The sequence below is a fragment of the Megalops cyprinoides genome, chromosome 7 (genome assembly GCF_013368585.1).
Source record: "Megalops cyprinoides isolate fMegCyp1 chromosome 7, fMegCyp1.pri, whole genome shotgun sequence".
In the NCBI taxonomy this organism is placed as follows: domain Eukaryota; kingdom Metazoa; phylum Chordata; class Actinopteri; order Elopiformes; family Megalopidae; genus Megalops; species Megalops cyprinoides.
In genome coordinates this window covers 28,193,648-28,209,327 of record NC_050589.1, presented here as the reverse complement: position 1 = coordinate 28,209,327, position 15,680 = coordinate 28,193,648, and the positions used below count along the sequence as shown (strand labels likewise).

At 44.6% G+C, this 15,680-nt stretch overlaps 1 protein-coding gene across 1 annotated transcript in view; it reads left to right on the top strand.

The window, feature by feature from the left end:
* The window catches only part of LOC118780550 (metabotropic glutamate receptor 4-like), a 243,547-nt gene that overhangs the window by 178,993 nt on the left and 48,874 nt on the right, over positions 1-15,680 (top strand). The window contains exons 5-6 of the mRNA XM_036533113.1: positions 2,937-3,091; positions 3,631-3,771. Of these exons, the coding sequence (XP_036389006.1) occupies positions 2,937-3,091; positions 3,631-3,771 (296 nt within the window). The remainder of the gene's footprint in view (positions 1-2,936; positions 3,092-3,630; positions 3,772-15,680) is intronic.

The window sequence follows — 15,680 nt, the reverse complement described above, 5'->3', positions numbered from 1 at the left end:
GTTGTGTTACCCCCACCACCGCCACCACCACCACCACCACCACCACCCCCCTATCCCACGGCCTTTGGGAATCTGTCCCAATGTTTGTGTCGGATCAGTGGTCCTTCTCTGTGAAGGAGACCCTTCACCACCTCTTCCTTGGACTAAAACTAATTGCAAATTGTCAATTGTGTGTCAATCATTTGTAATTATGTGCACATGTTGCAATTTGTTTGGGGAGCCAGCCTATTAAGTAACGTGTCACACCTGACTAATTGAAAGGTGATTAAATGCAGGTGTGGCTGGGGCGCAGGGAAGGCTCACTTGCTGGTGCTGTGCATAGGCTGGTTTCTTCGTCTTTGGTTTGTACTTTAAAATAAATTATCGGTTTCTTTTAAGCTTTTGCTCTTTTCTACTCATTTATGAGAGAAGTGTCGGCCAGCTTCTCTACAGTCTCATGCAAAGAGGACACTCCAGAATCCTGTGTAAAATCAGTGCGTGGCTTCACCCAGAGAGATAAGCTAATCCTCTCTACCAGCCAGGCCTTCCTGGTGGTGTGAAGGCAGCCTTCTTTATCAGTGGCTGACAAATTGTTTTTTGGGGCAGGGACCCCCATCGCACCCCCCTGCACTGCCCCTTTCCCCAGCAGTACCAGGAGCAGCAGACCCCCATCCAGCCAGAGTGTGCTATTTTTAAAAAAAAACAACACCCAGGAACTGCTGCCTCAGTGCATTCATGAATAAATCAGAGCCATCAAGTCAATACACTGCTTACATTGCCTTCAAAATAACAAGAAGGGAAAACAACACACAGAAGCACGTTCACACATACACACACACACACACACACACACACACACACACACACATGCACACACTCACGCATAAGATCATGTACACATACACACGAGCACACATATATGCACAGGCACACCTATACCCACATGTGTACATACACACTTACATGTGTGCACACACACATCCATGCACACACATACACATACAGTACACATAGTTACACACAAATACACATTCACATATACACACACACACAGACTCACGGATAATGTTAAATCCCAATTTGTTGGGATTTAATGTGTTTTTCAAAGCACAAATTTATCTCAGTGGACTTCAAGAGACCACCTGGATATAGCATGATGGGTACAATGGAGTTTGACATTCCTTTTAAATAAGGAGTAATAGGTGGCGGTGTAGTGCAATTACTAGGAGCTACAGGACATGTCTACAAGGCATCCTCCTCCTCCCCTCTGGCACTGAGCACCCGCTGTACTGCCGGGCACCTATTAGTCACCAAAAGTCACTCCACTCTCGGATGTCACCTTCCACAATGCACAATTTACCCAGAGTTCCACAGCTCCACACTACTGCTGTTTCTACACGCCATCCGTGACTGGCACCAATTATAGAGAAAAAAAATATATACATCATATGGCTCAGTCTTAATTTAGGTCAAATGAAATGGTATTTGCTTTTGATGCCATGCATATGCATTAGTTAGGAGTAGATAATGTATTAATAATAATGAGATTTATTAAATTTTTTTTTGTATTGGATTGGGTTTGTAAAGTGTACCTAGTATGAATAACCCCTCCTTCATTAAACATATTTCCTTTTATTTAAAACTTGTCTCTCTCTGTCAAATTGTAAGTACCATGGATGTCCTTTATTTACTCTACAATTTGATCTGCCCAGGCAGATTTTCTTGTAAAGCAGACTTCCAGACAACTTTGCTTCTGACCTTCATATTTAATTTTTTTATCACATTGTCATTGTCACACTGTCATATTTCCTAATGTCATGGAACACTTTTCTGTAAGTTTACCGAAAAGCAGTTCTCTCAGAGAATCTATTTCTGTATTAACTTATCGCTTCGTAACCTTCAACCAAAATTCTCATTAAACATGCAGTGCAACCTTACAGGCACCGGTGTCCAGTGAAAATTTCCAGCACAAATTACCTTGTAAAATGGCTTTGAGGGAGAATTGGAATTGACTGTCAACAAAGAAAACTCCCATTGAGAGTAGAGAGAAGGTTACAACACAAAACACCGGCGCAGTACATCAGGCCGGCTCCAGGAATGTGATTTTGATTTATTCTATTTTGAAGACTGGCATACGCTTTTGTATGCTCGCCTGGGGAGGCAGTATGGAGCTGTATAAATGCAAGATGTATTTCGACGTTATGCTCAGATGATGGATTGGGGTAAAAAGAGCTGCAGTGGCTCGGTTAGTCAGTCAGTTTGCCCAAATTACTGTCCTTTAAATACAAAATGGGGCCATGAAACTCCCGAGGCTTCCGCTCAAATACATTCCAAGCTTATACCACAGAGAGAGGAGTAAACAGGATGACTGAAATGACTGGGTCTCGTCTGCGTTTTTAAAGGAGGTGGTGAATTGCCACAGTAACCAGCAGAGGGAGAGGCGCCCGATTTCCTGTGCTCTGCACTGGAGCCAGTGTCTGGTCAGAGTGGCGGCGGGAGCAGGAGGAGTAATTAGGCGCAGGGCCTGGGAAAACAGCAGGGAGGCCGGCTGGCTCATCAGTCTCCCCCCGTCGTTCCTTAATTAGCGCAATTACCTGGGAGGGACGGGCCTCATGCTAATGCAGCCGCACACCTGTCAGAGCAGCTCCGAGCCTGGGTGAGCCCCCCACATGGGCAACAGGTGGTAGAGCCCAGCCAGGGAGAACTTTGAGACAGATCAGACCAACTTCTCACAGTGGGGTCCAGGATAGACTGTACCCAAAGAAGACACACTATCTATCTCTGTGTTAAATTACCTGCTATGTTAACATTGGGACAGAGTAGAAGTACATAACAATTCAATTTCACTGCTGCATTTAGTATTGTGGAAACTTTCTGCATCCATTCCACCCATATGTCATCGAACAGGCTTTTTATACCTCACCTCATCGCCACTGTTTCTTCCCTTCCTCTTGCAGACGGCTTTTACAAGCAGCTAAAAAGGCCAACCAGACTGGTCACTTCCTGTGGGTGGGGTCAGACAGCTGGGGGTCCAAGATTGCTCCTGTTTTGCATCAAGAGGAGATGGCAGAAGGGGCGGTCACCATCCTGCCAAAGCGCATGTCAGTCAGAGGTATGTCAGATGACTGACAACTTTTTCTTATTTACTTCTATTTGCGATTGTAGATATTCTCAACATTAAGTGTCAAGAAACAAATAACATATATGATTTCTTTTAAAATAAAATACACAGATTTCAAGAGTTAATAGTAATTTAACAGTATTTAGACTTTACAGAGTAATTATAGTTTTGCTGTCAGGTTGATTTTTTATGACTGACCGTGACATAATCCAGTGACTTTGTATGTGAGTGTGTGAATTTATAAGATACAAGTTATGGTAGTTAATAAATGAACACCACCATCTAAACACACTCAGAATGATCTCTCATGGAGGCTGTTATTGCACGCATTGGTACGTGATTGAAACACCTGTGTTCTCTCACAAAGCTGTGGACTACAGGTCTGGTTACACAGCGGAATGGTTAATGTTTGGCAGCTTTACTGGAAATTTCCTCTTGGAAAAAAGCCATAAGTCTGCCCCTGTGTTTAATAGCAGGCTTTGCAGTGGGTGGTTCACGATCCGATGAGTACCTGTCATCGCTCTCCGCAGGGTTCGACCGCTACTTCATCAGCCGTACCCTGGACAACAACAGGAGGAATATCTGGTTCGCCGAGTTCTGGGAGGACAACTTCCACTGCAAGCTCAGCCGGCATGCCCTCAAGAAAGGATCGGGCATCAAAAAGTGCACAAGTAAGAGTCCTGCTGATGCTCCTCACACACAGCCTTTCTGTGCTTCGGAAGAAGGGCTCTTAACTTGAAGCAACTGTTTGAATTGCATAAGGGAAAAGAATCAGATACATGTATTTCACAAAACAGATGTTCTGTGACTAGGTCCCAGGTCAGATCTACTTAATTCTAAAATGGGTAATTTAATCTCCAATTTAAAATCTGAGGCAAAGAACATAGATGTTACTTTTGACTCAACTTTGAGCTTTGAACAACATGTCCCTGGCATGCTATTATCAGTTAAGAAATATTCAATACAGAATAAGAGCTTTCTTATCTGTTAAGGGCACTGAGAAAATCAACCACACATTCATATCCTTTCATTGCTGTAATGCTGTGATTCTAAATGGCCAGGCCTTGATTTTAAGATTTTATTGATTACTTTTAAGGCTTCAAATGGTCTAGTGCCTGGTTACATTTTAAAGTTATTGTACCCCTATGTCCCTAAACACGTTCTCAGATGATTAGATAAGAGTTTTCTCTATGTGCCTAAAACCCACCTAAAAACAAAGGGTGACCTCACCCTGTCAGTCCAGCCCTGTTTGCCAGAGAACACCAGGGCTGCACAGACCCTAAAAAACGTCCCTACAAAATTGCTTTTAACTCTTTTAAAATATATTTTATTTCTTCTTCTTTCCTTTCTTATTATATTACTTTCTGTCTTGCACCTTCATGCAGTGCATGTACAGTGCTTGCTTTGATTTTTTTAGTATTTTTTTTTAAATTATTTTTTAACAATTCTTTTTATTGTCCTCCGTTGGCAAGGACTTGGAGCACCTTGCATAAAATGCGCTGCAACAGTGAAGTTTATAACTATTATATTATTAACTTGAAGCAAAGGTTTTGAATTGCACCAGAAAACAGTAAGATGCATCTAACAGTGTAATTTGTGGTTGAGGGATGCTATGTGAAAGCGAGAACCCCTTGTAAACTTAGAGGGTGATTTATAATCCTAGATAGTTCTCTCTATATTTGGTTCTGCTCACTCAGAGGCTATTTTCCTCTCAGTGCAGGGGGGGATTGAGCATTACTCCCTGCCTGTGGAAACGACGATAGGACTAAACACTCCAAACTTGAGTCTTCCAGTACAGTCACCGTTGTACCAAACTGTTGTCTATTAACTCAGGCTTTTTCACAGCCTGCAAGGCATCCGTGCTCAAAATGAGCAGCTCCCTCTGTTTGAATTTCATTGTGAATACAGTCGTACGTTTCAGCGTCGCGGAGAAGCATTACGAGGCACCACTCGACCGAATGAGCTGGAGCACACATTCCAGCAAGGAATGACGAGCAAAATGAATTGGTTTCATTATAAAAGCAAACACAGATGGGCCTCTAGACAATACTGCAACCAACAGCCTGGTCACATAAGTTATTTAGTTATCCACATACGGAGAAGCAGATATTCTGCCCGTGAGCCAGAAGCCTTTTTTTTTAATTATTTCTTGAGATGACAATTTCCAGCAGCTCCTTCAAACGTGATTAAGTGTCCACGCAAGTCCTTCCCGCCGACCTCCCAGAGTTCGGCCCGTGTCTCCCTCACAATGGCAATCAGCCCCGCACAGCCATTAGCCCCGCCGAAAACATAATTAACAGCAAATCCAATCAGTGCGTTAGAGACAAGCTTCGCAGCCATTAAAATCAATAGGCACTCCCAGCCCGCTTGTCTTTTATTTCCCAGCTCGGAGATGAGACGCAACGCACTGCCTTGACAAGGGCGATTGATTGTTGGTATGAATTTCATACCCTCTGGTTTATTATGTAAAACAAGAGTGTCGAAGCCCGGGCTGTTGTGCTCCCCTCACTCATGTGCACTCGGTCGATTATGAGGCCCTTGTGCAATCAGCGTCAGATTTTACAGTGCTTGTCTTGTGACGGTTAGATTAGGAGAACAGTGCTGTGATTTTTACTTGTAAACTTCTCTTCTTTTTCCGGCAAAACAAAAAATAACTTAGCTAGGTGTGGTTCCTGAATTTGCACCCATTATAAGATGGCAGCCCACTGTGTGTATGACTCACGCTGGAACAGAGATGTTAGAAGCCATGAAAATATCACCTATAATTTGCCTAATTTATTGAGGGGAGAGGAAGAAAAAATAAAAAGAAATACAGGAACTCAGCTCAGAAGCAGATGTCTTATCAGGGCGTTTGTCTGCAGGGTTTAATGCGCCTTGATGGAAGAGGTTAAGTGCCCCGTCCCCAGCTGTGCGGTTCGGTCGTGGTAAAGCTGCACAACTACTCCAGAATCACATCAGTGCTCTTCGCCAGCAAATGTTTGGGGCAATTCTGCTCAACAGCCACTCACCTCAGACCCGATCCCCAAGTAAATCTTTAATTTGCCATTGACCAAGGGGCTGAGGAATTCTGGGAAATCTGCCTCCCGCTCGCCTCACCAAGAGGCAGCAGGGGGAAGCCATCCAATGGCAGATCCCGGCTGCAGCAGTGAAGTCCCACATGATTGTGAGGGTCAGAGATGACTTCAGTATCGTAATGTGAGTAATCTGTCAAGAAGAGAAAAGTCGAAACTGAAATGCATTTGTGTATTCCGGACAGGAATAACACAGTTTGTGATACTGACACTAAAAATGCATTTGTTGTGTTAGACAGTGAGGTTTTGACTCATGCTGTAGTCATGGGCCTCCTGCCGCCAGCATCTCTCCCAAACCAAGTGAAATGTAACTCGAGCGACAGAGTGCCTGGGGGCTATGCCCAAGGTGTCTGTGTCCTGACCAGCCCTCAACATGCCAAGCAAGCAGGGAAATTTGGCTGATATCACACTAGCAGAAGGCCTCCAGAGTCAGCCGCTCCACACACAAACACACACACACACACACACACACATTAGGGCGAAATGCTCAGCCAGCGTGCCTGATAGAAGAACAAGAGATGGCAAACAATTTATGTGACATTTTCAGTATAGAGCACAGACATTTGGAAGGAGGTACACCAATTGCAAGAGGAAAGTCTACTTTATTAGGTATACTTTATTTCTCAGTGGTCCTGCTTGCCCTCATCCACATGTACAACATGTATAACAATGCCATTGTTAATTGTCATACCTTTCAGAATACTTTTTTGTGTGAAATGTTTTCTCATTATGGAATGGCAGTTGTCGCTTGACCCTATCTTGAGAGAAACAGCCATGTACAATAAACAGCAAACAATGAAAGGAAAGGCATTGATCTGAGCTACTTGCTCCAGGCGATATGATTGAACACATAGACTTTTAGTATCTGTTAGTAGCTTAAAAAAGCTGTTGTGCCATTCTGTTTATGCCTTTCCATTTCTGGACCGTACTGCAACATCCATTTGATAATCAGTGATTAAAAAACTATTTGAGAGATCGCTGCTCATTTTACAGTGTTGTAGCCCAATAAAATGCTGTGATGTTATAATAATTATAATAATAATAATAATAATAATAATGAACTGTCAAGCGAAATTTTCATAATTTAAGTAGAAATGTCTGTCTGCCTTATTATATTCCACTCCAAGCATTTTTAAAAGACGTTAAAAGAATGGTGGTTCACCAGGTACAGGAGCCGAGCAGCAAGAGACGTTTTAAGAATGATTTTCAAGGAATATGTGCCTACTGTGTAATATGTTCTTTGGAATTATTTCAGGCTAAATCAAGAGGCTTTTTAGAGCTATTTCCTTTAATGCACCTTCACTTTAGTTTTCCTTTTTGCCGCCAAGGTTCAATGAAACTGTATCTTAAAAGGAATGCCTTATTTCCCCTAAACAAAGCACAGTGTGTAATTATTTCAATTTTGTTTCTGGGTGGTCTCCTTCGGGTTACACAAGATGAAAGAGAGGACCAGAAATGCACCATCAGGCACTGTATTCAGGTTTTAGTCTCTGAACCTTAATGTTCTCTTATTATTGCAGCTGCTTCCAGACCTGGAGACTTCCTGGAGAGTACACAGAAGTAGGCATCAGATATTTGTACACACTGACACCTTCGTAGTACAGTACAGGGGCATTATCTAAGACTTGCAGTTTGCAGATAACCTTGAGGAGGCACCTGCAAATGATAGCGCTGGATATGTGACATGCTGAGTGCAATTTGCAGGATTGTCTGGGATGAGAATCTGTGTGTGGGCTTTGGAGTGGTGCAGTGAGATAGGCTGTGGCACATGGTGTCCATGTCAAGAAGCTGCCCAACATCACTACAGGTCAGGCCACTGAGGCAGTGTGTGCGGTATTCTGGAAGGCATAGCCACGTCTAATCTCGGATAAGAACCCCCCCCCCCCCTGCCCTTGGCAGAAGCCTTCATCATCATTGGAAGACATATTGGGTTCAGCCCCAACACACACAAACAACCTCTATCCCCAACACACAAAGACCCCCGACCCACTGTATGCACACCCACACCCCTGACTCCCAACACACACAAATATCCCGGACAAACAGCTCTGACTCTCAACATACACAAACACCCCCGACCCCCAGCAAACACAAACACCCCCAATCCCCAACACACAGAAACACCCAAACACCCAAAACTCAGGCACACCCGCTGCACCTTAAAGCCAGTGGATTTAATTTACAATTCAAATCAATGCTGATTACTTTTCTCGTATTGATGAAAAAGGTGCTATCCTGCACCCCATTTACTTTAAGACATAGCAGCACAGCACAATGGCTCCATGTCTTGACAGCATTTGTCACTCTGAGTACACCGGGCACTTTAACTCCACCAAAGTGTGTAATGTGGTCTAATGAAAGTAGCAGTTAACACCGAAAGGCATTGCAATTCATTATCTGATTCGCGGAGCAACATAGTTTTGGGGACTTTGCTTCGGCTAACGCAGTGACAGTCAGTTAATGGAAAGGGGCACTGACAAGCTCTCCAGCACCCAAAGCATTGACTGTGTTTTAGGAAAATAAAGCCCTCCTTGACAAAGTTTGGCAAAGTGATGCATCACACACGTCATCACACACTGGGGCAGCAGTGTAGTATAGTGGTAAGGAGCAAGGCTTGTAACCGAAAGGTTGCTGGTTCGGTTCCCTGCTGGGGCATTGCTGCTGTACCCTTGGGCAAGCTACTTAACCCAGAATTGCCTCAGTAAATATCCAGCTGTATAAATAGGTAAAATTGTATCCTCTGTAAGTCACTCTGATAAATGGCAATAACGTAATGTAATGTAATGAACTGTCCCAATAACACAGCAGGTGATGACCCCTTGCAAGCACATTTCCCCCTGGTTGTCAGGGCAGTTGCTCTTGAGGTAAGTGGACACGGGATGTTTTGGCTCATAGATGAAGGCCTCTGGAGCTGTATACTCTTGTAAGGAAAACTGAAAAGGCTCGTACTCATCTTGGCATCTGTCAGTGACATGAACCTAAACTCTTTAAACAAGTGTGAGACCAGCATTGATAACAAGAGTAATTCAAATGAACATCTCAAATGCCTGCTTTCGCATCAACCATCAACCACATTAAGAGAGAGAGACAAGTATTCTCTTGTGATCTTCATGGTAGAAATCTTCATAGACCTGCCTCCTGCTATGATATTGGCTAACTGCTGTTGTAAACACTTAACTCCGAAGGCTGGGGTGTAATGCACTCATCTAATTTCAAAATGAGAGGGAAAAATGGGAAAAAAGCAGTGGGAGTTTCGCTGCTCCCATGTAACTCATCCCAGATTGCTTTTTAATTGCATGCTCTTCTCAGTAAAGGGACTCAAGAGTGTTCAACAATAGATATTGGTTGTAAATGACTGCCCTAGTGCATGCACCACAACTGCCAGGCCAGAGCTGGCCCCAGTGACTGTGGGAAAGCAGAGTTGTGTTTTTTGATAAGGTTTGAAACCTGGAAAGCTCACAAAAGGGGAAAGGTCCGCATCTGTTTGGACTTGATCACTGTCTGGCATAGATGAGCTTCAGCATGCTTTGTTCTGTTGATCTTAAATTAAAAATTATTAATTAATTAATTAAAAACACACAGCAGAGCACAGAGCTCCTTTTTACAGTTAAACTGAAGAAAGCTTGTGTGGACATTTCCACTGTGTAAGTCGTCCTAGGAAAGAATTGCGATGTCAATACCTTTCTAAACTCAACAGCCTGACTACAGTGCAACACCAAGAGTAAAAAAAAAACATTTGAAAATGTGACCCTGCATACTTATTGGGTCTATATTTTTTCATTGTCTGAATAGTACACACGGGCTGTGTATTTTAGTTCAAGACACAAAATAGTAAATCACAATTTTGATTCATTGAGATCTTCCATTACCTGTGTTTCATAAGTCTGAACTGAGAAATGTGGTCCATCTTGCTGAAGCAGGGTGACTCATTCCAAATATAATGACGGCTTGTGGCTTTTGGCCAAGGGTCTCAGTTTGCAGTATCGAGGGACAACCTAAGTTCTAGATCGCTAAGCTTTTTGTTTCCAAATCTTCAAGTCCAGCTCTTAGCTGAGTCCAATCAATGGAGCAACAGACAGGTCCTTAGCCACTAAGCTTATTTAATCCTGTGCATTAATTATGGAGGAAAATGCACCACCAGGACTGACTCTCACTGAGCCACTCCCATCTGACCGGGACCACTAACTCGTGTCATTACAGTAGATTAGGGGAAATTGCTCTCTGTTCATTATGTTGATTAAAGAAATCACAGGCAATTACATTCCAGTACTGGGCCAGTAATTAGGAACCCATGGCACCTTAAGAAGACGCTGCATGCTGCCATTGTCTCCACTGTAATGAAATGGGGGAAACAAGCAATTAAGGGATGAAATTATTCATTACAAAAATCCAGATACTTGTTTCACCTCAAATTTAGGTCTATGTTTTAATGGCCTTGTGAATGACCATTGTGAAAAGGTACTAGGACTTCGGTGTATAGTTGTTATCTGTTATCTCTTGCAATTGACCTCAGTATGAAAATTATCCTGGGTGTGTCCATCTCTTCAGTCATTCTACATTCTACGTTTCCCCTTTTTCCATTAATGTATCATATTGTATAGTTGCAGTTGCAATTTTCATTCTCTCTCTGTAAAGTGATCCATGGGGATTTAGACAGAAAAGGCTGTATAGGATGTAAAATTTGTTTGACTAACGAGTTGATTGATTGATTGATTGGTTGATTGATTGACTGATTTATTTGTGGATTGATTGGTTGATTAGGAAATAATACTTGCATAAGGGATCAGGCCACCATTGTTGAGTAACCACATGAGAGGGAACCGAGGGTTTTTCTGACGAAGCAGACCGGCAGACCTGTTAAAGGCCTCAAGGAAGGGAGAAAGGCCTTAGAGAACAGAAATGGCTGATGTACAGATAAACCCAGGATATCAATCTGAGCTCCAAAACCATTTAAAGAAAAACACATAGCCACTGCTGTTTGTCCGGTTTGAGGCCGGTTTTGATTGTCACACCCAGTGAGTTGAACAGCTTTGAAGTTCACTACATCACCTGGTAGTCAAAGGCAGCGATACTATACCTCTAGAAATAGGATCACTGAACCACTGTTCACTTTTTAAAATTGTACAGACTGAAATTTAAATATATTGTTCAAATTTCACACTGTAAACAAGATATATTCTTATTTAGGAAGTACCACTCCTTATATAACAACAACGGAAGTCCCATTTAAACAGTCCATTTCCCCCATTGGCAGTAATAACATCACTCTTTAGAAGATTGCCGCAATCTGAAACTAATCTGGCAGATGCAGGATCGCAGGGCAAAAGCATTCCCTGAATTAGATGACAGTCCACTGCAGGGTGCAATCAAACTGTTCAGAGATTCTGCTTAGCCTAGCCAGTGCGTCCAAGAACTGTGTGGTGAAACTGGAGCCCCTGGAGGAAGCCCATATGGACACAGAGAGAACAGGCAGATTCCGCACAGTGGCAGCCACGGACTCAGGAGCATTAATATGGCAGTGCGGCCCTCCGTCAGCTCCTCTACTGAGCTCCTCGGTCTGTAGGTGACCGAGCTCCCGAGGGCAGCAAGCACGGCCACTGAGAAACAGGCACATGGACAGCGAGGTCGAGTGTGAAGGTGACTGTACATGTTGCGGACAGCCGACACAGACGAGTGAAAGCCGCAGACATATGTTGGAAGGAAGATAAATCAGGCTAAGGAACCTGCCATGCGGTTTCACTCAGACCATTTCTGCATGGCTGCTAATGAACATTTCTCGGCTGTCGGTGTGCTTTCCCACGGATCGGACAGCTCTATGAAGCTGGGCTTGTTGCCCCAAGACCACAGTGTGATCATTCCGTTGGCCCCCGGAAAAATTTTGTCATTTTCGTAGGGAATAGAGCTACTTAGGGGGCGCTAGGCAGTTCTTTGAATTTATGTGGGATTCTTTTTTTTCTGTCCAGCTCAAATTATCGGCCTCAAGACACACTGCGCATCATTATCTATAGTTCCTCAAACAGCCAGTACTTATTTCTGAATACAGCAATTCACACAGCTTGATTTGGGCTCTTGTCAGTGAGTCTATGACAGAAATAAAACCTCAACCTTAAGAATGCGGAACTACGCGGCGGCATTTATTTGTCAGGGTCGATTAAATTTTTTTTCATTATTTTCAATGGCTCAGCAACAAAGCGACAGAGTTGGTGTTGGATCATTTCGGCCTCCGCTCGCCTTCCTCTCTCCGCTGATAAAGCGCCCTCTTTCTCGCGCGACGGCTTTAGCGGGGATGACACGGAAGCGGCGCGGGGATTCGGCGGGCGCGACAGCCTCTGACGCAAGCCCTCCTCCCGAGCGAGGAGTCGGGGAGAGCGTGGCTGACTCATTCACCCGCCCCGGCAGACCTGAGTCACCGGCGAGCGCTCGCGGGCCGAGAGAAAAGGAGCCCCGGGAGGCCGGCGGCAGACCCCGCTGCTCTCTGTTCAAAGCCGAGCCGCCACTGCCGCCACGCGCGCTATTCAGAGACCCTCCCCACGTCTCAGCCTCCCTCCACGCCAGAGCGCAGCCGCCATTGATTCGGCAGGCTGGAGAGAAGCAGAGGAGCAGGTGCTGGGGAGGGGGGGGGTGGCCTCTGCGTGTCTGCAGTGTTCAACTCGAGCAGGACAGAGACAGGCGGGGCCTGACAGGGAATGAAAGGGAGGCGTAATTGATATTGATTCATAAAAGGGAGGAGCGGAAGAGGGTCATGCATGATCCTCTGTTTGGGGGCTGGTGGGCGGGTGGGTGGGAGTTGGGGGGGGGGGGGCACATCTGTTTTAATTACTTCCCAGAGAGGAGAGTCCCATCCAGTGGAGTCCCTGATCAAAGCCATCACTGTGGCAGCGGCGGGTCACCCGGCGGACCTGCTCAGACGTGACGGCTTTTCATGTCCTCTCCGCCGGCCAGCCTGGCGACGCGGTGTAGGTGCACGGCGGGCACCGCCGCAAATCCACCCGCCGCGGTCACATTGCCAAAGACGGCGGGAGACCAGGTTTCCCCTTGCTTTTTGAGAAATGTCCTTTTAATGTGATATATACCTCCACCTGCCACATGGCTGCGAACACCGGTGACCCATCCATTTGAAAGTCAATTCCCCCAGCTGGTGAAACACACGCTTATTTATGATCCATAAAGAAAACTATTTTATCAGACAGCGTCTGATTTCTGGTGGGGGTGCTTTTCCCCTCCCCTGCTGGGACAAAAGTCCTGCCTCATTATAAGACTGAAATGGCAAAGGGGGGCACAGAGGAGTGTGGCTTACATTTTTCTTTGCTTTCAATGTACCAGTCTTCTGCCATTAGTGATTACTGACAAACAGATAAATCCACTTTATTAAGCAATTCCATTAGCTTTTGGCCACAGAGGTAAAACTTCAAATGATTTTGAATTTTTACTCTCTCTCTCTCTCTCTCTCTCTCTCTCTCTCTCTCTTTCTCTCTCTCTCTCCTTCTCCCCTGCACTGGCATATTCAGCACTCATCAAATCTGACTGACAGCCTTGGAATTGCATAGTTTGTGTGTGGCAGTTTAGTGCAGTCCTAAATCCTCGCTGTTCTTTACAGGAGCTGCCAAATAGCATTGCCTCTTTGAAACTGCCTTTAATGTCCAGCGGGGGCTTATTGGAGCTGCCCGGCGCACTGAGTGACTTCACACGGGGCTGTCTGTTCCGAATATTTATGACCCCTCCCTTCACTTAAAGCACCTCTTCAGCGGTCAATGCGACCCTCTGCTGAGCACCCAAAAACAATGTAAAACTGCTCGGCCTTTTACGAGCCCACGGGGCCTTCCTGATTGGACACAATGGAAGATTTGTTTTGCGTCATTTTACAGTCGAGCTAAAGGGCAGGTCCCCGTGTCCTCACTGTGACCTCAGAGAAATTAATGGGTGGTACGTCGGTGGGGGTAGAGGCGCAGAGTGGGGGTGTGGATTTAATCAGTAATGAGGTGGCCAGGTTTTTTTTAAGCTACAATTTTTCTCCTGCTTGCGTTGTACACCATACCTTAACCCTTCAGGGCATTTTCCAGCATAGACACCATTTCTGAACTGACATCAATGTCTTGGCTGGTTAAGTGGCAACACAGGCAGGTTTTCTTATTCTCATGACTCTTAAAAGATGTAAAATGCTGTTTATGTGGTTATGGGTGAATGCATAGATGTGTTCTGCTGGTGATATCACCCCTGCACACCATAGCAAGTCTGTTCCTTTTCCTGGTAGCCTTGCTATCTAGCTCAGTGAGCTAATCATTCCTTGTCTGTGTGAACACGGGTACCCTGCCCCATCAAATTTACAAAAGAAATTTGACTATTGTTAAGAACTGTTAAATTACAGTGGTCCTGTACCATGGTAAACACATGTCAGTCCTATGCAAGTACACATTGGGTCCTATCTACATCGTGGACACACACAGTTGCCACATACAGACACACCAGAGCTGATCCCATTTTTGAATAATTTATTTTACTTACTGTCTATGCATTTTAATCCTTTATCACCTATAACTTTGGAAATGCCAACTGTACATTGAGCTGTCCTCACTGTAGCTTCCTCCTCACCCATACAGCAGTACTAAAAGCTCAACGAATGCAGTCTTCTGTACTGCACACATGCACCCAATAGTTAGTTTTCTCACTACAAGTCCCACGGTGCACCAGAACAGCAAATGCTGAATGGAGTATAGGAGCAAATCCTTAACATCACCTGAGCAACATGGCTGAGGAGTTACTGAGGGAGCTAATTAGGCATTACATGGGGGCTCTGACCAGCTTAACCTGCCCTACCCCAGTAAGGATTTAATTACTGTAGATTCTGCTGCTGCAGACTCCTTGGCATTCTCAGCTGTGGCACAGCCTGGGATTGAACCAGGATGTAGGTGTGACGAAGGCGTGACCTCACTGAGCAGTCAGGATGCCTGCCACATTACCTTTAAATGAGCATTTGCGCCACTGCTGTGGCATGTTGTTACTTAGTATCAATGTTCTGGGTCAAGCACAAGTCTAGATGGGTCAAGTGTCAAGTCGGTCGTTCAGATAGACACCAATTTACATTGCAAACCATTCTGGACACAGGGAGAAGGGACTCCCTCATGGTTCACATAAATGGCAATAATAAGTGATGGTACATGGAGCTAAAGGGTGCTATCAAGAACAATGTCAACAATGGTTCATTCCAGCTAATACATATTCCATGAAGCTATTAAAAGAGTGAAGCATTTTTGTACAGTACAATATTGAAAACATCGATCTTACCTTGTGTCTCAGGCACACTACCACTCCAAAGCTGTGACACTGCATTGATCCACTCACACATACTTTGTGAGTTTACAGTGCAGTCATTGCAGGGCTACACTGATGCCATTGATTGGTTGATCACTCAGAGATGGGGAATTGATTAGCAGATGACACAACAGACATTTGATCCCTCAGCTTTCCATGTTGTCAGTGTACTCTCTTTGAAACTGTATGTTTAATGATGG